This window comes from Furipterus horrens, unplaced genomic scaffold (assembly GCF_987537825.1).
Source record: "Furipterus horrens unplaced genomic scaffold, mFurHor1.1.pri manual_scaffold_3, whole genome shotgun sequence".
NCBI lineage: Eukaryota > Metazoa > Chordata > Mammalia > Chiroptera > Furipteridae > Furipterus > Furipterus horrens.
The window spans coordinates 31,293,879-31,315,291 of NW_028327173.1; the positions used below are offsets into that span (position 1 = coordinate 31,293,879).

General features: G+C 37.5%; 1 protein-coding gene across 1 annotated transcript in view; it reads right to left on the reverse strand.

The window, feature by feature from the left end:
- Positions 1-21,413, reverse strand: part of PIK3R3 (phosphoinositide-3-kinase regulatory subunit 3) — a 70,490-nt gene that overhangs the window by 37,798 nt on the left and 11,279 nt on the right. The window contains exon 2 of the mRNA XM_090269375.1: positions 20-128. Within this exon, the coding sequence (XP_090125501.1) occupies positions 20-128 (109 nt within the window). The remainder of the gene's footprint in view (positions 1-19; positions 129-21,413) is intronic.

Here is a 21,413-nt window from a genome sequence, read left to right on the forward strand (position 1 = left end):
ATAGTAGCATTCTAGTTACCTTGAAATATCCCCCCAGTACCATTCTGCATCCTGAAGAGAAACAGAATTGTCCTTCATTCCATTTGTAATAGCTGAAGTCATTGGCTTAGGTGGCTTTGGTGGAAGAGCTAGAAGAAAAATGTATATTATTTTGTAGATGAAATTATCATTTGTTTTCTAATTTACTTAGTCAGTAACCGCTCATTAACCAATGTATTAACACACTGAGATTCAAATAATTATAAACCAAACTGTGTTATTTTATGTTAAATTTTAAATATCAGCCCAAAAACTATCCTTTTGGAACTATACCAACAATTGCCTGAAAAGTAAAATTTTCAAACTATTTGGGTTTTTCTTATTATTTTAAAATTTACTTTTTAAAGTACAGTTGACGTTAGGTATTATAGTAGTTTCAGGTGTATAAGTTGACATAGGATTTAATAGTACAGTATTCCCTCACTTATCACGGGTATTACGTTCTAGACACCCCCGTGATAGGTGAAAATCCGCGAAGTAGGAACCTTACATTTATTTTAGTATTTATATATATTTTAAGGCTTTATAAACCCTTCCCACACACTTATAAACCGTTCCTACTCCCTTATTAACCTTTTCCACACTTCTATAAACACTTATGTTCTTAAACATATTCTATACTCTTAAACCCACATAACTTTAACAACATATGTATACAGTACCGCAAAATCCCACGATACAGCGAAAAATCCACAATAAATAATTAAATATAATATTTTTAAAATTCCCACGATACAGTGAGGCCACGACAAGTGAACCAGGATATAGAGAGGGACTGCTATTTTCAGGTATACAACCCCATGATTAGACATCAATAAAACTTATGAAGTGATCACCCTGTTAAATCTAGTACCTGACACCACAGTTATTAGAATATTATTGACTATATTCCCTATGCTGTACTTTACACCCACATAACTACCCTGTAACTACCAGTTTGTACTTCTACATCCCTTCACCTTTTTCATCCATCTCCCCAACCCCTTTCCCAAAATGTTCTCTTTATCTACATAAGTCTATTTCTGTTCTGCTTATTTTGTTTGTTAGATTCCACATAAGTAAAATCATCTGGCATTTTTGTCTTTCTCTGACTTTATGGCTGAGTCATATTCCATTGTATACATGCACCACTTCTTTAACCACTCATCTACTCGTGGACAGTTATGAATGTATGTCTTTTTTACTTAGTTTTGGGTTTCTTGCGATAAATACCCAGAATTGGTGTTGCCAGGTCCTTCTTTGTCTCCTGTTGTAGCCTTTGTTCTAAAGTCTGTTTTGTCTGGTTTAAGTACTGCTACCCAAGCTTTTTTGTTTTGTTTCCATTTTCATGAAATATCTTTTTCCATCCCTTTACTTTTAGTCTATGTGTTTTTTGGTCTTTTGATCTTAAGTGAGTTTTTGTAGACAGCATATGTAAATGTCTTGTTTTGTTACTCATTCAGCCACCATATGTCTTTAGATTGGAGCATTGAATCCATTTACATTTAAAGTAATTGTTGATGGATATGTCATTACTGTCATATTATTGTTCAGATTTTTTATCTTTCTTCTTCATCTTCTTCTTAATGACCCTTTAACATTTCATGTAATACTGTTTGGTGGTGATGAAGCTTCATCTACTCTACTGTTGATTCCCTGTAAATTATTCATTTCAGTTAGTGTATCTGTGATTTCTGACTGGTTATTTTTTATAGTTTCCATGTCCTTTTTTATGCTGTTGAAGTTCTCACTCAACAAACTTAGCGTCCTTAAAACCATTGTTTTGACCTCTGTATCTGGTAGATTGTCTCCATTTCATTTAGTTCTTTATCTGAAATTTCTCCTGTTCTTTCACTTGGGACCTGTTTCTTTGTCTCTTCATTTTAGCTGCTTCCCTGTGTTTGTTTCTATCTATTAGGTAAAGCTACTACATCTCCCAGACTTGGTGGAGTGGCCTTATGTACTAGGTGTCCTGTAGGTCCCAGTGGCACAGCCTCCCCAATCACCTGAACTGGGAGCTCCAGGTGTGCTCTGTGCGAGCTGTGCACACTGTCTCATTATACTTGAGCCTTGATTGATGTTAACACGTTACTGGGAGGGATTGCCTCCCTGGGCCGATCAGCTGAGAGGGCTGGCTGCAACTATAGTGGAGGAGCTGCTTATTCATAGCCTGACCCCACAGAGCAGGACTAGCTTCAGTGGGGCTTTGGTGCGCACTGAGTCTACCCCTTGAGTGTGTCACTGGTGGAGGTGGTTGGGTTGTAATCCAGTATGGTCTAAAGCTGTCGACCAGGTGCACTGACTCGGAGGCCTCCTGGGAGGTGCAAGGTCACTGCCTGTGCCCTGCCTGGGGCCACCTGGCATGAGCTACAGAGCAATCTGCAGATGGCTGCTATTTGTGCTAGTCTTGGAGGTGCCTGGGAGAGGATGCCAACCTCCAAACTGAGGCTGGCTGCTGCTAGTGCCAGGTCTGAGGCCACTTAGCAAGAGGTACTGGGTAGACACAGGCCAAATACTGCTTATTTGAAAGATTTTAGGAAAGTCTAAAGCATGAGCCAGGAGAGGCCCTTTGTCTGTAAAAAGCCCCTGGAAATAGCTTGGGTGGGTCTGAAAGTTGAGTGGTGTGAGGTCTCAAGGGATCATTGGGGGAGGCGGCTAATAGTGTTAGCCAGGTTCATAGAGACTCAGCTATGGCACCTGTCTGCTCTGCCAGCATTTCCGTCTGAGAGAAAGCTGCCCCTGCAATCCTAGTCCTGAAGCCAGACAATTCAGTTCCTCCCCATATGTTCCTGGTGCCTTTTGAGCTGCTACTCCAGCACTGGAGCTCAGAGCAAATGAGTCTTAATAAGTCTGTACATGCACCCTTTAAGAGGAATACCTGGGAGTCCAGGAGCCCACCGTCTCACTCAACCACAATCCCTGCTGGTCTTCACAAGTAATGGGGACTTCTCTTCCCAATGCTGGAACCCTGGGGTGGGGGTTCTGATATGGGGCTGGAACCCCTCACTCCTTAGCAGGGACCTCCACAGCTGAGACACCCCTTCTCAATTTTTTACCACCACATGTGGCATGGGGCCAGCACATTCCGCACCTATGCCCCTCTTATCAGTCTTTTTTTTTAAGATTTTATTTATTTATTTTTAGACAGAGGGGAAGGGAGGGAGGCAGAGAGGAAGAGAAACATCATTGTGTGAGAGATCAGTTGCCTCTCGCATGCCCCCAATCAGGGACCCGGCCCGAAACCCAAGGATGTGCCCTGGCTAGGAATCAAACAAGCGACCTTTTGTTTTATAGGCCAGTGCTCAATCTACTGAACCACACAAGTCAGGGCTCCCATCAGTCTCGATGTGGCTTCTTCTTTATATCCTTAGTTATAAGACTTCTTCTGTTCAGCTAGATTTCAGACAGTTGCAAATGATGGTTGTTCTGTAATTTAGTTGTAAGTCTGATCGTGGTCATGGGAGGATGAGAGTACCACATTTACCTAAACTGCCATCTGGACCAAAACTCCTTTTCCCTTCTTACAAAGCACTAACTTATAATTTTAAAGTGATGCCAAAAAAAGCTTAATTGTCTCTCAAAAGACACTGTGGCCCTGACCAGTGTAGCTCAGTTGGTTGGGTATCATCCCACAAGGCAACAGGTTGCCAGTTCAATTCCTGCTCAGGGCACATGCCTGGGTTACAGGTTCAGTCCCTGGTTGGGACATGTATGAGAGGTAACCAACTGACATTTCTCTTTCATATCAATGTTTCTCTGTTTCTCTCTCTCTCTTTCTCTCTCCCTTCCCCTCTTTAGAAAAATAAATAAATAAAATCTTTTTTAAAAAGACAATGTGGCTTCCCTTCACAAATAATTCAGTCCAAAAGCCAGCAAGTGGGGCTGGTCATAATGGTCAAGAATTGGTGTCTAAGCCTGAAGCAGCTGAGGGAGGTCTATGTCCATGTAGGAGGGCAGAAACACAGTAGTAGTTTCAGGGCTTGATCAGGATGAGGAGGGGATCCTCATGGGGACACCTGACGAAGCTGAGTGAAATAAGATGGGCAGTGGCACAGGGCCCAGATGGCACAGTATTGGAGATCAAGACAATAAGGACACGGTCCATGAAGGTAGCATCCCAACACAGTGGGGCAAAACCAGAGAAGGGTAAAAAGAGTTTCTACTTGGGTGGGGGATGGGAGGTGGCAGAGGGAACGTAGCAATAGCATTCAGATTGGGTACATAAAAAGAGATGGATCAAATAAGTAAAACCATTAAAGATAATAGAAGCCAGGTTTCTTATAGTCTAAAAAGAAAGTTACAAATATAGAAAGGTAAAAAAATAGAATGAACTCTTGGTTTGGACTAGAATTCCAGCTATTAATGTGAACTCACAGAATTTGATAGATGGGTAGATAGATGTAAATGTCTATATTTACAGGGAATATAACTGTTCCATAGCTCTGTCCCTTGAGAGATCTAGGGATTGGCAACATCCCAATATACACACCCAGCACACAGACCTTGTTTTCTAATGCCATTCTCTAAAAGGCACCAGTGCTCTTAGGAGAAATGGCTGATGCCAGGGCTGGAGTAGAGCAAGTACCAAATAAATCTGGAACATCATGACAAAAAGTAAGCAACTGCTCAAAGAACGAGGGGCCGTGACAAAAGAATAAAGTATCCAGCTTGAACAGTTCCCACTACCAAATCTGGAACAACTGCAGCATCAATACTAATAATGGTAATAAGGGGATATAAGCCATTTAAAAAAACAGTAATCTATGTGCTCATGTAGATATAAATAAATGAAAAAACTGAAAGACTGGTGATTAATTACAGAACCTCAGAAGGCCTTCCCACAAAATACTTATTAATCAAAGAATTAAAAAGGGCGAGGTGGAAGAGGGGATAAATGGAAAAGGGAAAAATACAATAAAAAATTTAAAAGACTAATATAACAGCAGAGAAGCCTGATAAACACCACCTTAAATCAAGTAATCAAGGTTAATACCACCAGTAATGATGAAATCATGGGCCCCCAACAGGATGCACTGAGGACACAACATCACTCCTGTGATACTCCTGCCAAATATGCATAAACTGAATCTAATCATGAGGAAACATCAGACAAACCACAACTGAGAGATATTCTACAAAATAACTGGTCTGTAATCTTCCAAAACGTCAAAGTTGTAAAAGTCAAGAAAGACTGAGAACTGTTCCAGTTTGAAAAGGACTAGAGAATCATGACAATTAAATGCAATGTGTGCTCTAGACTGAATTCTTGTTATAAAAGACATTATTGGACAAAACCTAAATCTGAGATGATAGTAATGCACCAATGTTAATTTTCTGATTCTGATGGTTGTATTGAGGTTACGTAGGAGAATGTTCTTGTTTGTGGAAATAAAACATGTTCATCATGTTGGCAACTTAATGGTTCGAGAAAACCAAGTTATTCTTACTGTACTTGCAACTTTTCTGTAAGTTAAAGATTGCGTCAGAAAAATATTACCAAAAATGTCAGAGACAATATTGAGGGAAAAGGGGAACAATGTGAATAACATTCTTCAAAACAAATTCTTGACTGTCAAATGATTTTCAACGAAGATGTCAAGCAATTCAATTGTGAAAAGCTAATCTTTTTAATAAATGATTCTAGCACAACTAAATATCCACATGCAAAAAAAAAAGAAAAAAAAAATGTAGTCGGATCCCTAACTTACACTATATACAAAAATTAACTCAAAATGCACCAAAGTCCTAAATGTAACAGCTAAAATTATAAAATTATAGAAGAAAACAGGCTTAAATCTTAATGACCTTGTATTAGGCAATGGTTTCTTAGATATGACACCAAAAGCACAAACAACTAAAAGAAAAATAGAGCCCTGGCTGCTGTGGCTCAGTGGATAGAGCATCGGCCTGCGAGCCAAGTGTCGCTGGTTCGATTCCCAGTCAGGGCACATGATTAGGTTGCACGTCAGATCCCCAGTTGGGGGCGCGAGTGAGAGGCAACCACACAGTGATGTTTCTCTCCCTCTCTTTCTCCTTTCCCCTCTCTCTAAAAAATAAATAAACAAAAAAAATCAACAAATAAATAAATAAATAATTTTTAAAAGAAAAATAGATAAACTGGATTTCATCAAGTTTAAAAATGTTTATGTTTCAAAGGAATCATCAAGAAAGTGAAGAGACAGCCCTGACTGGTGTGGTTCGGTGGTTTAGACATCCTCCCACAGACCAAAAGGTCACAGCTGGATTTCCTGTCAGGGCACATGCCTGGATTGCAGGCCAGGTCCCCGGATGGGGGGCGCCAGAGGCAACTGATTAGCACATCAATGATTCTCTTTCTCCCTCACTTCCCTCCTCTCTAAAAATAAATAAATAAAATCTTTTTTTAAAAAAGAAAGTGAAAAGATAACCTCAGAATGGGAGAGAATTATAGGTGATTTAAAAAATTTGTACTTAAGAGCCCTGGCTCGTGTGGCTCAGTGGATTGAGTGCTAGCCTTCGAACCAAAGGGTCAGGGCACATGCCTAGGTTGCAGGCCAGGTCCCTGGTTGGGGGCATGCGAGAGGCAACCACACATTGATGTTTCCCTCCCTTTCTTTCTCCCTCCCTTACCCTCTCTCTAAAAATAAATAAATAAAATATTTTAAAATAAAAGTAAATTTGTACTTAGAATACATAAAGAACTCTTGCAACTTAATAAAAAGACAAATGACCTAAATATGGGCAAAGGATCTGAAGAGACATTTCTCCAAAGAAGACATACAAATGTCCAACAAGCATATGAAAAAACAGTCAATCTCATCAGACTTCACGGAAATGAAAATGAGAATCACAATGAGATACCACTTTATGCCCACTAGGATGAATATAATAAGAAAGGTTAGAACAGTGTTGATGAGGATGTGAAGAAATTGGAACTCTCATACATTGCTTATAGAAATGTAAAATGATACAACTGCTTGGAAAACGGTCTGGCAGGTCCTCAAAATGCTAAATGTAGTCACCATATGACCCAGCAATTTCAATTCTAGCTATATACTAAAAGGAAATGAAACATACATCCACACAAAAATGTATATATCAATGTTCATATAGCAGCATTATTTATAATAGCCAAAAAGTAGAAACCCAAATGTCACAGAAGAATAAATAAAAAGAATGCAGTATAATATCTATACAATGAAATATTATTTGGCAGTAAAAAAAAAAAATGAAATGCTATAACATGGATAAACCATGAAAACATTAGGCTAAGTGAAGAAAGCCAGTCATGGAAGACCATATATTATATGATTCCATTGTCCAGAATAGGCATGTTTATACAGACAGAAAGTAAATTAACGGTTGCTTAGGACAAAGGTAGGTTAAAGGGGAAACAGGAATGACAGATAACGTGTGCAAGATTTCTTTTGGGGGTAATGAAAATGTTCCAAAATTGCTTGTAGTAAAGGTTGTGCAATTCTGTGAATATACCAAAAATTATTGAATTATATACACACATTAAGTGGGTGAATTGTATGGTATGTGAATTATATCTCAATAAAGCTAGTTATTAAGAAAACAAATATCAGACTTCTGAAGTGACTAGATGGGGAAGAGCTTGCTATAATCCATACTTTTTTTCTAAGCTGCTACTTATTTGTACCTGTCTTGTTTTAGAAGGATTTGATATAGCTTATAAAAGTAGCTACAGTTAATTCTTAATTTTACAAAATTTAAAATTCTTCTCTCCACTTACAAAGATTAAAGTTTAAACTTATGCTATGCAAAGCACTGTGCTATGGTTATGAAAGGTACAAAACCCAGCTGTTCCCAGTGTTCAAAATAACAAATCTAAAAGAAATTTTACATAAAAACACCTAACCATAATACTCAGCAGAATAAGGTAAATACTATAATAAAGGTAAAAACAAAGTGTAATGGAAACCCAGCAAAAGAAGCAATTGATCCCCTCCTGTGGAAACTTGAAGTGCAAACACTAAGCTCCTCAAACCTAGTCCTTACTGAACTGAGCGCCATGACCAGCAGGGCCCAACAAGAACCAGTCTGCCTCCTTGAATCAGCAGGTGGGTTACAACCTAATCACCACGAGGAGTCATAGAGACTTGCTGTTGTCTATAACCCTTCTCTGGAGGAGCTCAGTATTGAATTGAGTTGACCAGGCTGCATGGGGAAGCTGCTATTTATGGACAATGATAGTTTACTGATAACTCTACCACCAACAAACATATAATGACTATTTTACATCTATTACACAGAGCTTCACAAAGCTGCCTTGTACAGTATCTTGCTTCTTCTCATCTGAGGAAATATAAGAATGGAATGATTATGAAGCAGTTCCTACATAAAGCTGCTAAAAAAACACAATCATAATGAACTATAAAATCTGAAATGAATCCAATACTGGCCTCATTCTACATTCTTATCTATCATCACCCCATACATATATTAAAATAATTTTTAAATACCTTCTATATTCTAAAAGCAAATATAGCAATGAACTAGACAGACAGAGTCAAATCATGAGTATGTTCAAATTTAGCTCAACTAAACTAGTCTGAGTCTTCAAACTAAGTGTTTTTGCTTTCTCTGGTAGTTGATCCCCCCAACTTTACCTTAAATGACCTTCTAGTTAAATGTGATAAGCAGATTTATCTCTATATATAAAGTTTTTTAAAAATTTGAAATCACATACATTTTAAGGTCAAATGAAACATATTGAGGGAAAAACTAATTAGAGTATATTAATTACCTTTCAATTCCTTACAAAATAGTTTATGCATTGGGTGAGTACTGCAAATGCTGAGTGATGAATTAAATGCATCTGAGTACATACCTTTCTTAATAAGTATCAATAAATACCTAGCACTTTTATTTCTGCTTAGTAGACAATAAATATGTCTCTTTCCATTATGAGAATCTATAGTGCAAGTTTTTTAATATTAGCACTACAGAGATATTTTAAAGTTTATTTATTTTTATTGATTCTAGAGGTGGGGGTGGAGGGAGAGGGAGAGAAACATCAACCAGTTGCCTCCTGCACAAGCCCCGATGGGGAACTGAACCTGCAACCGAGGCATGACTCTGACTGGGAATCTAACCTGAGACTTTTCAGTTTGCAGGACAACACCCTGAGCCACACCGGCCAGGGACAGAAAGCTATTTTAAATTCGATTTTAATATGTGTATATATATCAGTCTAAGAAATAGTTAAAAGAAATGTCTGGTATATGGGGAGTTGAGGTGGGGAAAAGTGAAGTTCATTTTCACCGTCATCTCCTGTGTAATCATCCCAATACTGCTCTGAGCTGCCTCCCCAACAAACCTTCTTACTGCTTATCATTCCATTATGTCCTCTAGAGCTTCCTCCCTGATCATTCTCCCACATTCTAATTAAACAAACTATTTTATGACTTCAATATCTTCCCAGGAAGTGTTTTTTTCCCACTTCCTAGACTTCTCTGAAACCTGGCTCTCCATGAAGGTCATTACTAACTTTGTAGTCCTCTCTCTTGAAAGGTTGCTCATTTTCCTCATGGACTCTGAACCTTTGTTCTTCCTTAGCTCTGAGTTTTCCTAAAAGAACCTCTCTTCCTTCATCCACACTTAAAACTGTTATTTTCCTGACCCTCTTTTTATTGTCCTCTCATCTATTCCCATAACTTCAAATAACACCTACATTCTGCTCCTAAACAATATTTCTAACCACAGTCTTTTCTAAGTTTTTTTAAAAAATTTTTATTGATTGATTTTAGAGAGAGAGAAGTGAGAGGGAAGAGAAACATCAGTTCATTGTTCCTCTTATTTATACATTCATTGGTTGATTCTTGTAGATGCCCTAACCGTGGATCAACCCGCAACCTTGGCATATCAGGACCATACTCTAACCAACTAAAGTACCTGACGAGGGCCTTTTTCTAAATTTCTGATTGTCCAAAAGAAGACACATAATATGTAGCAGGCACAGTGAATTATACCAGTGCTTCTCGTACTTTAATGTGATTATATGTCACCCAGGGATCTTGTAAAATGTAGAATATGATTTGCTAGGTATGGCTTGGGGCTTGAAATTCTTCATTTTGAACAAACTCCCAGGTGATATCAATGCTGCTGGTCCAAACTGAGTAGCAGGGAACTTACCGATCTCTCTCTTTGAAAAGCTTTTACGGGTTAAAAAAAAAAAAACAAAAAAAAAACACCCAAGTAGAGTCGTCGTCGTCGTCGGCAGCCGTCCGTCTCGAGAGACGATGGTGTAGCTTCTCAAGAGTCTATCTGCACCGCCGAGAATGGCTGTGCAGTCCGACTCGGGAGTGACATCGTATCTGTCTCCTCCCGTGTTAAATCGACATCAAAAATATAGTTTGCCCAAGTAGAGTACAGTAGCTGAAATACATGTGATTCTTCACTCCCTCTACAAATCACTCCAAATGGGCATAAAATATATTTTTAAAGGTATGAACAGAAACTTTCGGCCAAGATGGACACGTAGGTAGGCATGCCACATCTCCCTTCACAACTAAGAAGGAATATAACTACTGGATACAAAACTAGAGACAACCAAAAGTTCCAGAAAATCGAGCTGCATGGAAGTCCAACAAAGACATAAAGAAGAAATACTCATCCAGACAGGTAGGAGGGGCAGAGCCAGGACGGAGAGAACACTGTATGGAGGCAGCAGCAGCAGTGGCTATGGCTGGCCAGCGGAAAGTGCAGTCACAGATTAAAAACAGTAGGGAGGGACACCTGAGGAGCACTCCCAGCACTACACACACCCCACAGCTCACAGTTCCAGCGCTGGGGGAAAAAAGTCGCATTGCTTCTGACTGTGCAAACCAGTGGGGGTTGGGGCAGAGGAAGAAACTGCCGATCTCTCAACAGAGTCTGTTGGTTTAGAGGGCCCCCACGGTCCTGGAACATCTGTAAACCCACCCACTCTGGGAACCACAACCAGGCCAACAGCTAGAGGGGCGCCAGTCCCATACGGGAAGTGCCTATAAAGGGGGTAAGTGTTGAACAAGTGGCATTGATCCCTCTCAAACCCCTTACCCACATACAGCGATGCAAAATGGTGAAAGGAGTTGCCTTATACTGACAAATACCTAAGGATCCACCCCTTACAACATAACAGGTGCAATGGCTCTAAGACACAGAGGCGAACACAGGAGCCTGTCAAGTTGAGGAGACAGAGAAGTATGGCCCAAAAGAGGGAATAGATGAAGGTTCCAGAGGGAGAACTAAGCAACGAGGAGAGAGTCAAACTAACAGATAAGGAGAGAGCCAACCTAATAGACACAGAATTCAAAACATTGGTGATAAAGATACTCACAGACTTGACAGATATGCTTGAGTACGGCAAATGCAGAAGGGAAAAAGTGAAGGCTATGCTAAATGAAACAAAGGAAAATCCATATAAAACTAATGGTGAAGGGAAGGAACCAGGGTTCAAGTCAACAATTTGGAACATAAGGAACAAATAGTCAACCAGAACAGAATGAAGAAACAAGAACTGAAAAAAATGAGGAGAGGCTTAGGAACTTCTGGGACAACTTTAAACGTGCCAACATCCGAATCACAGGGGTGCCAGAAGGAGAAGAGGAAGAGCAAGAAATTAAAAACTTATGTGAAAAAATAATGGAGGAAAACTTTCCTAATTTGGCAAAGGAAATAGACCTAAAATCCAGGAAGCACAGAGTCCCAAATAAGTTGGACCCAAATAGGACCACACCAAGACACATCATAATTAAAATGCCAAAGGCTAAAGATAAAGAATCATAAAAGTAGCAAGAGAAAAGAAGAGAGTTACCTACAAAGGGCTCCCTATAAGACTATTGGCTGATTTCTCAAAAGAAACTTTGCGGGAAAGAAGGGACTGGCAAGAAGTATTCAAAGTGATGAAAAGCAAGGACCTACAACCAAGATGACTCTATCCAGCAAAGCTATCATTTTGAATGCAAGGGCAGATAAAGTGCTTCCCAGACAAGGTAAAGCTAAAAGAGTTCATCATCACCAAGCCATTATTATATGAAATGTTAAATGGACTTAATTAAGAAAAAGAGGATCAAAACTATGGACATTAAAATGACAATTCACAACTATCAACAACAGAAACTAAAAAAATCAAAACAAACTAAGCAAACAACCAGAATAGGAACAGAATCATAGGTATGGGGATCATTTGGAGGGTTATCAGCTCAGAGGGGGACGGGGGAAAAATGGGGAAATAGTGCAGGGATTAAGAAGCATGATTGGTTGGTACAAAATAGACAGGGGGAAGTTAAGAATAATATAGGAAAGGATGAAGCCAAAGAACTTACATGAATGACCCAAGGACATGAACTAAGGGGGGGTGGGATTGCTGGAGAGAAGGGAGGTATTGGGAGAGGGGAGTAAAGGGAAAAGAAATTGGGACACTTGTAACAGCATAATCAATAAAACATACTTAAAAAATAAAAATAAAACAAAAAAATGCCACCTAATTTAAAATAGACTTTTATCAGACCTTTTAAAGTCATAATAAAATATTTAAATACATATACACAAAGACCAATCACAGAGAGAATGATGTGTTTCAATTCAGGACTTACTTTCAACCCAGTACCATAATTTTATCTATGACAGAAAAACTACCTAGTTCTGATGCTTTTTTGTTATATGTTTTAGATGATCCTTTTTGGGGTCCTCGCCATACTTTTCTTCCTTTGTCACCACTTTTCACTCTTCTCAAATTCCTTTATTATTTTTCCCCAGAGGCTCCATCTCTGAACATATTTTTGTCTATGACTTGTATGTAGAAGGAATCATTTCATAGCATTCCTTCCACTCTGCATTATGTTTTAAGGGTCATTTATATTGATACATGTAGCTGTGTTTATTTCCACTGCTTTCTACCATTACATGAACACTCTACAATTTCTTCATTCTATTATTGATTTATGAAATATTCTTTATACATCTGGGTATCAATCCTTTTTAGTTATATGTTATACAATCTCTTCTCCCAGATGGTAAGGTATTTTTTCATTTTTTTTATAACTATACATTTTTTATTTTGATCAATCTTTTCCTTTATAATTCAAATTTCAAATTTTATTAAAGAAATTCTTTCTTACCTTCCCTCTCCTGATAACATATTCTTCCATATTATTTCTAAAAGTTTTGTTTTTCATATTTACATCTTTATTAGGAACTTATATATATGGTGTGAAAAGAAACTGCATTTTATTATTTTCCAAATAGATAACCAATTATTGCATTACCTTACTATTTAGCCAGTCTATAATTTCCTCACTCACCTGCAAAGGTCTCACTGTCATATATTAAGTTTCCTTATACGAAGGGGTTCAGTTTCTGTAGTATAGTTTTGTAAGTCATGCTATCTGAAAGAGTATATTCTTATAATTTTTCTTGGCAATTTGCTTTTCTACATAAATTTTGGACAGAGTTTGTCAAGTTATATGAAATAGTCTATCGTTATATTAAATAGAATTGCACTAAACTTATAAATTAACTTATAAAAAACTAACATGCTCACAATATTGAGTCTCCCTGTCCATTAATATGGGGTCCCAACTTACTTAGAGCTTCTCTAATGCCTTTTAATAAAATTTCATTATTTTCTCCATAACGTCAGGTGCACCTTTTGTTGGTCTTTGTTCCTGGGTACCTTATCAATTGTTGCTGCTGCTATAATAAATTACATCTTTTTAAAGTCACATATGTTGTGAAAACATCCCAAGTGTCTATCAAAAGGTCAATGGATATACAAAATGTGGGTGTATGCATATAATGGAATATTATTCAGCTATAAAAAAAAATAAAGTTCTGATAGATGCAACAATATGGATAAACCTTGGAAACATTATGGTAAGTGATATAAGCCAGACAAAGAAGGACAAAAATTTGATTCTACTTATACAAAATACTTACACCAGACAAATTCATAATTATTTTTCTAGATTCAGGAAGAGTCTATCTAAAGTTATTATTATCCAGAAACGTTTGACAGAATTCACTTAAAACTATGTGAGTCTGATTAGGATGGCTACTATAAAATAAATAAATAACAAGTGTTTGTGACGACCTGGAGGAATTAGAACCCTGTTGCACTGTTGACAGGACTGAAAAGTGGTGCAACTGCTATGGAAAACAGTAGGGAGATGTCTCAAAAATTAAGAACTAGAAATGCCATATGATCCTGTAAAGTGAAGATAATAATCCCTGTCAAATTATTATCTAAGTGCAAATAGGGGTGACCAATATTTTTTGGTTTTGAGAGTATTTTTTCATCATTATGCCTAGAATATTTAGTTGATCGTTACTAAACCTTTGTACAATACAGCACTTATTACCTTATTATAAGATAAGCACATTATAAACTCCTCATAAACATAAATTTTAAGAGCTGCAAAATAGTTTTTGATATAAATGTGTCAGAATTTACTTAACTATCCCCTCTATGCTGTGCATCAACCACTCGTCAGTATCTCCACCTAACTCCTTATTGTTCCTTTGCCACCACACTAACCCATAGATCTCTCAACCATAGAGAATCCATCTAACCACCTCCTTTCTGTTCCCATACCACAACTGCTGCATTCTGCTGAAGAAATCACAACAAGCTAGGAATCTGTGCCACCACAAATCTACAAATTCTTCATCTTAACTGAGATTAACTATCTTATTAGTAATTCATCTATATGCCTTTTCCATCCCACAGTGACAGTGACTATTCCAAATCTCAAGCCCAACATGCTATATACCTCTTCTCTCACAATTGCCCTCCACTAGAAAAAAGAAATCTGACCTCACCCAATTTTCCAACCTACATTCTCTTCAAACCCATCTACTTCCTACCAAAAATTAGACAACAGTATCCCTCCTTCTTCCCTAGGGTAATAATCCCTCCTGACCTCTAAACATAACCTTTCTGCTTCATCAAATCACACACATCCATATATTCAACTTTATCTCTATTTTATCATCTCTACCAAAACATAACACATATTCAATTCTTATATCATTTTTTAAAAATCTGTTTCTTAGATCTATGTCTCTCTCTAGCTACCTCTCACTTATGCTTCACAGCAAGTTTTCTAAGACTAGTGTATACTTGTAGTCTCTATTTTCTCACCTCCCATTCACTCTTCAATCTATTGTAATTTAATTTCTACCCCAATCACTAAATATGTCTTATTAATGTCTTCTCAATAACAAAGTCCAGCAGAAACTTATCTATCTTTATTTCACACAATCACTTTAAGTTTTACACTGTTAGCCATTATTTTCTTCTTGACAATCTTTCCTTGGGCTTCTTAGACACCAGTCACCTTGTTCTTTTCCTATGTTCCCTGCCGCTTCTGAGTTTCGAATCTAATCATGCTGGTGTAACATATTATGTTTCAAGAGTTTCTCACTTCCTATAGCATAAAGTCCAAAATCTTAAGCATGGCATATATGGCCATTCATGATCTGGTTCCTGCTTACTCCTATATGCTCATTTCCTATTATTTTCCCACAGGCACATTTCACCCAAGCCACACCAGAACACCCACAGCTCATCCCAACACAAACTTTCTTATGCCTTTGGATACATGGTTCCCTGTACCTCATAAAATGATCATTCCTCCCTCTCCTCCAACCCCTCACCACACTTCTTTTTTTTAACTCAGGTAGTGTCTAGTTTTCTCCTTGAAACCTTCCCTCACAATCTTAGGCCTAATTATTAACACCCCCTTCTCTTTGATTCCACAGAAATTTTCTCAATCTTCTAATATAAAGCTTACTTATTATAGTTTAGCCGTTGACCTGTCTCTGTACTAAAACTGTGAGCTCCTTAAGGACACACATTTTCTTATCTTTGTAGCTCCAGAGCTGAGTGTTTTACATATATAGGGCACTCAATAAATATTTGTTGAATTGATGTATTAAATGACCAGCATTTAGGATTACCATAGAGAGGAAGTAAAGATCCAAGAATAATTATGCTCAAAGGACAGCAGTGGAATTTTACTGAGGGCAGAAAAAAAACAAACAAAAAAGGCCAGCCTGGAGACAGAAACAAATTTTGAAATTTCCCATAGAAAAAGGTAAAATGAGTCATAGAAAAAGAATGATGATCAACCATATTATCTACAAATATCAACCATTACTTGTCTTATCCCAAAATCTTATCTAGTCTAATCTTATAGCCACACACACACTGATCAGGTAGCTTCTAGCAAATGGGTGTGCAGCTGCCTCTACCAAAACCTCCAACACAAGTTCTTCAGTCTAACTTCTCTAATATTTCCCTATGACTGTATCACAAAAACACTGACCTTCAAGGAAAGGGAGCCCTGGCTGGTGTGGCTCAGTGGATCAAGCGCCGGCCTGTGAACCAAAGGGTTGCCTGGTCGATTCCCAGTCAGGGCACATGCCTGGGTTGCAGGCCAGGTCCTGGGCTGCAGGCACACGAGAGGCAACCACACATTGATGTTTCTCTCCCTCTCGTTCTCCCTTCCCTTCTCTCTAGAAATAAATAAATAAAATCTAAAAAAAAGGGGGGAATACCTATTATATACCAGATACTAAGCTAACTAATTTGTATATACAGTATGTGTATGTATATTATATTTTATAATTCTTATAAAACCTTTGTGAATTAAGTATTACTACTCCCATTTTATAGATCAGGACTGTCCAATGTTATGCAGTTGTTAAGCAGGACAAATTCAAACCAGTTTTCTAACAAAATACAATCTTCTTTTCTCTCAAAACATCAACTATATGAAGGTATGAGTTAAAAGTTTCCAGTGGTTTTCAGGCACCCCGCACATCATGTGTAAGGCTAATTCGAAGGTAGTCCTCGATGGCAGGTGTTGCAGAATATTAAAAATTAAGATACGACCTTCACCAACCTCATTTCTCTGCTAGTAAGGGCCCTCTCTCTTTTCTCTGTACTTCTAATTCCTCACATCAAACCCCAAGAGAGCCCTGGCTGGTGTGGCTCAGTGGATTAAGTGCTGGCCTGCAAACCAAAAAGTCGCTGGTTAGATTCCCAGTCGGGGCACATGCCTGGGTGGGCCAGGTCCCCAATTAGGAATGTGCAAGGTGCAACCAATCAATGTATCTCTTGCACATCAATGTTTCTCTCCCTCTCTTCTCCCTCCCTTCCCCTGTCTCTAAAAATAAATAAATAAATAAATAAAACCCCAAAAGAGCTAGTGAAAATTTTATTCTCAGCCCTGGCTGGTGTGGCCCAGTGGGCTGAGTGCCAGCCTGAGAACCAAAACGTCAATGGTTTGATTCCCATTCAGGGCACATGCCTGGGTTGTGGGCCAGGTCCTCCATTGGGGGTGAGAGGCAACCACACTTGATGTTTCCCTCCCTCTCTTTCTCCCTCCCTTCCACTCTCTAAAAATAGATAAATAAAATACTTTTTTTTTTTTTAAGGAAAATTTTACTCTTAAATTTAGTCTGTGTAGAATGATGGCCCTCCAAAAATATCCACATCCCAATCCCTGGAACCTGTGAATGTTACATAACATGACAAAAGGGACTTTGCAGATGTGATTAAGAATCCTGAGATGAGAAGATTATCTTGGATTATCCCAGTGGGCCAAAGAAATCACAAAGATCTTATAAGAGGGAGGTCAGAATACCAGTCAGAAAATGAAATATAATAACAGAAGCAGAAATGAGATGGCAGAAAGAGGGGCCAGGCCAGGGTGAGAAAGAGACAAAGAGAATGCAAAGCAGTAGGCTGTGAAATGGAGTAAGGGGTCAGGAGCCAAGGAATTCAGGCAGCTTCTAGAAAGAGGAAAGGGCAGGAAAACAGATTCTTTTCTAGACCTCCAAAAGGAATACAGCTGTTGACAGCTTGATTTTAGAACTTTTGACATCTAGAACTGCAAAATAATAAATCTGTGTTGTTTTAAGCCACTAAGTTTATGGCAATTGGTTAAGGCACCAATAAGAAACTAATAGAGTTTTCATTTATCAATGTCTGAAAGAAGCAGCTCCAAGTTTATCTTCCTGAAGATTAATTTTTTTCAAATTTAACTTTAGTGTCTACTTATGAATCTTTTCAAATGTACTTTTTAAACAGTTTTTGCTATTTAATAGCAAAAATTGCCCATAATCCCATCATCAAATCAATGTTTTTACTTGATCATATTCTAATTCTTTTCCTTCACATTTTCTATTTTTATTTTTTTATCTTTTTGTATATTTTATTGACCATGTTGTTACAATAGTTCCAATTTCTTTCTCCCCTTTGCTCCCCTCCATATTTTTATTTCTTTATTTTTTGTCTTTTTTTAATTGATTTTAGAGAGAGAAAGTGAGAAACATATATTGGTTGTTCCATTTATCCATGCATTCATTGGTTGATTCATTATCTTTAAAATTGTTATTCTATTACCGTTATCCCATCTTTCCCCATTGCTCTCCCTGCCCTGCCTACCCCTCTCCCACAGTCAATCCCCGCCCTGTTTAGATATTTGTAGTAATATCAAGAAATAAATTTTATAATCTACATTTTTACTAGTAACACTCCATGAGTTTTGTTTTTCCTTTTTTCATTTTTTTCTGAGATCCTCTTACCCTTCTCCTTCCCAGCTTCAGGTAAGCATCCTTTTCTACTCCTGCAACATTTCAAAAATATTCCTGCCTTGAGGTCTTTGTAACTGCTGTTCATTCTACCTGTAATACCCTTCATTCAGCTATGTCCTCTCCCCTGACTCCCTTCCTCTCTTCAGGTCTCTGTTCAAAATGTCACCATAAGAGAAGATATTTGCAATACATGTTATAAACAAGGACTGATATCCAGAACCTGGAACTCCTAAGGAATAAGAAAAAAACAACAATCAAATAGAAAAACAGGCAAAAGATATTAAAAGGCATTTAACAAAAAAGGATAACCAAAAGGCAAACATATGAAAAGATAATCAACCTCATTAGGAATAAGAAAAATGCAAATGAATTTAAACTACAATGAGATATCATTACACACTTATGAGATTTCCAAAAGTTTAAATGTCTGACAATACTTAGTGTTACAGTAGTCCCTCTCTATATCGCGGGTCACTTATCGCGGCCTCACTGTATCGCAGGATTTTTAAAAATATTATATTTAATTATTTATTGCAGGTTTTTCACTATATCGTGGAATTTTGTGGTACTGTATACGTATGTTGTTAAAGTTACATAGGTTTAAGAGTGTAGAATGTTTAAGAACATAAGTAGTATTTATAAAAGTGTGGAAAAGGTTAATAAGGGAGTGGGAAAGGTTAATAAGGGACTGGGAATGGTTTATAAGTGTGTGGGAAGGGTTTATAAAGCCTTAAAATATATATAAATACTAAAATAAATGTAAGGTTCCTACTTCATGGATTTTCACCTACCACAGGGGGGTCTAGAATGTAATACCTGCAATAAGTGAGGGAATATTGTACTGCAAATGTAGAGTAACTCATGTACTATTACGGAGGCAAATAGTTTGGCATTCTCTAGAAGGGCTGAAATACACATATTCTAGAATCTAGATACACAGAATTCTGAATCCTAAATATGCCTTACAGAAATGCACTGATGTGAAAACAGGGCATATGTGAAAAAATGTTCATAGCAGCACTGTCCATAATAGCTAAAATAGAACTATTCAAACATCTATCAGTAATAGAAATTAACTGTGCCATATAATGAAATACCACATTGTAACAAGAAGAAACTACACTATGTGAAACAGTACAGGTGGCAACATAATGCTGAACAAAAACACAAGAACATACATATGTTATAATTCCATATATGTGAAATCCAAAACCAGGCAAAACTAAAATATACTTTTTAGAAATGCAACTATACAGAAAAACAAAGTATTACTGTAAAAAGTCAAGTCAATGGTTACCTCTGGTAGGAATAAGGGGTATATAACTGGAAAGGGGCGCTCTTTTGGCTTCTGACAAGCTGAGTATCTTCAACTTTAGGTGGTGGTTACATGGTTATTCACTTTCTATTAAGTCAGTAAACTGTACATTTTATACACTTATTAGTGTGTATTTAATTTTATAATAATAATGATAAATCACCATATCAATGAGGCCTCCTCTGACTACCCAAAATAAAACAGTAATTCCTTCTCCACCCTCCATTCTCCTTAGCTAGGTTTTTTTCTCTATAACACTTGTCTTCACTAAACATACAATATACATTTACTTCTCACTTTATTGTCATTATCTCCTCCTGCATAAAGCAAGAACTTTGTTTTGTTCATTGCTATATATACCCAACCATTAGAAGAGTACCTAGAATAAAATACACCTTTCTCCATGTTTATATAATTCTAAACAAAGGTATAAAATAGTTTTTGTTTTATAAAAATGAGATGTAATTAATAATTTGCTTGTCTTAATCAACAAGCTATCACAGATATTCCTCTAGCTCAAGACATACATATGTAACTCATTCTCCTTGAGCTGCAAAATAAATATTCCACAATACGTATAAGTGCATTACAATTTATACATCCATACCCACTACTGACGGACATTCAGCCAATTTCCAATTTGTGCCATTAAAAACAATATTGCATACACATACTTTTTACATGTTGATACTTTTATTTCTACAGAACAGATTTCCAGAAGAGGAATTTTGATACTGCGAAATTTTCCAAAATGGCTGTAGCAATTCACATTTCCACCATTCAAAACCTAAATCATGAATCTTAAAGAGTTAATTTTCTTATAATTTATTCCCACTTGTTTTCAAAAAGGATGAGGCAGCTTCCACATCTGGAAACTTAATATGATCTTAGCAACTAATACCCTGGGAGCAGTCGGGATCCCACTGCAATTTGTCCCACACCTTTAGGAACTCGCTATCTGATTTACTACCATCTGCTCTAGGTTCCAAACTTGGAAGCTGTAGACACCACTCACCTTCCCTCCCCGAGTAAAACCTAAGAGAAAATAATCGCTCCAAAAGGAGAAAACCTGGGCCATTTCACCTCTGCCTCATTTGATTTAAGAGAATATATGATCCAAATCTGCCCTGGCTCCTTACTTGCATTTCTTGGTTTATAGTAGCACCATCTCACAAGCCAGAAAACTAAAATTCATTCTAGATTTTCTTTATTTTTCAGGATAGACTCTAAGTTCCATCAATTCTACTTTTTAAACAACTCTCCTATTCATTCTCACTGCTACTACCTTACCTTAGGCTTTTGGGGAGAATCAGTTTTTAAAAATTTAAAAGTAATTTCATTTAGAGAAAGAGAGGGAGAGAGAGAAACATCGATTTGTTGTTCCACTTACTTATGACTTCACTGGCTGACTCTTATATATGTGCCCTGACCAGTGAACAAACCCGCAACCTTGGCATATTGGGACAACTCTAACCAACTGAACTACCCAACC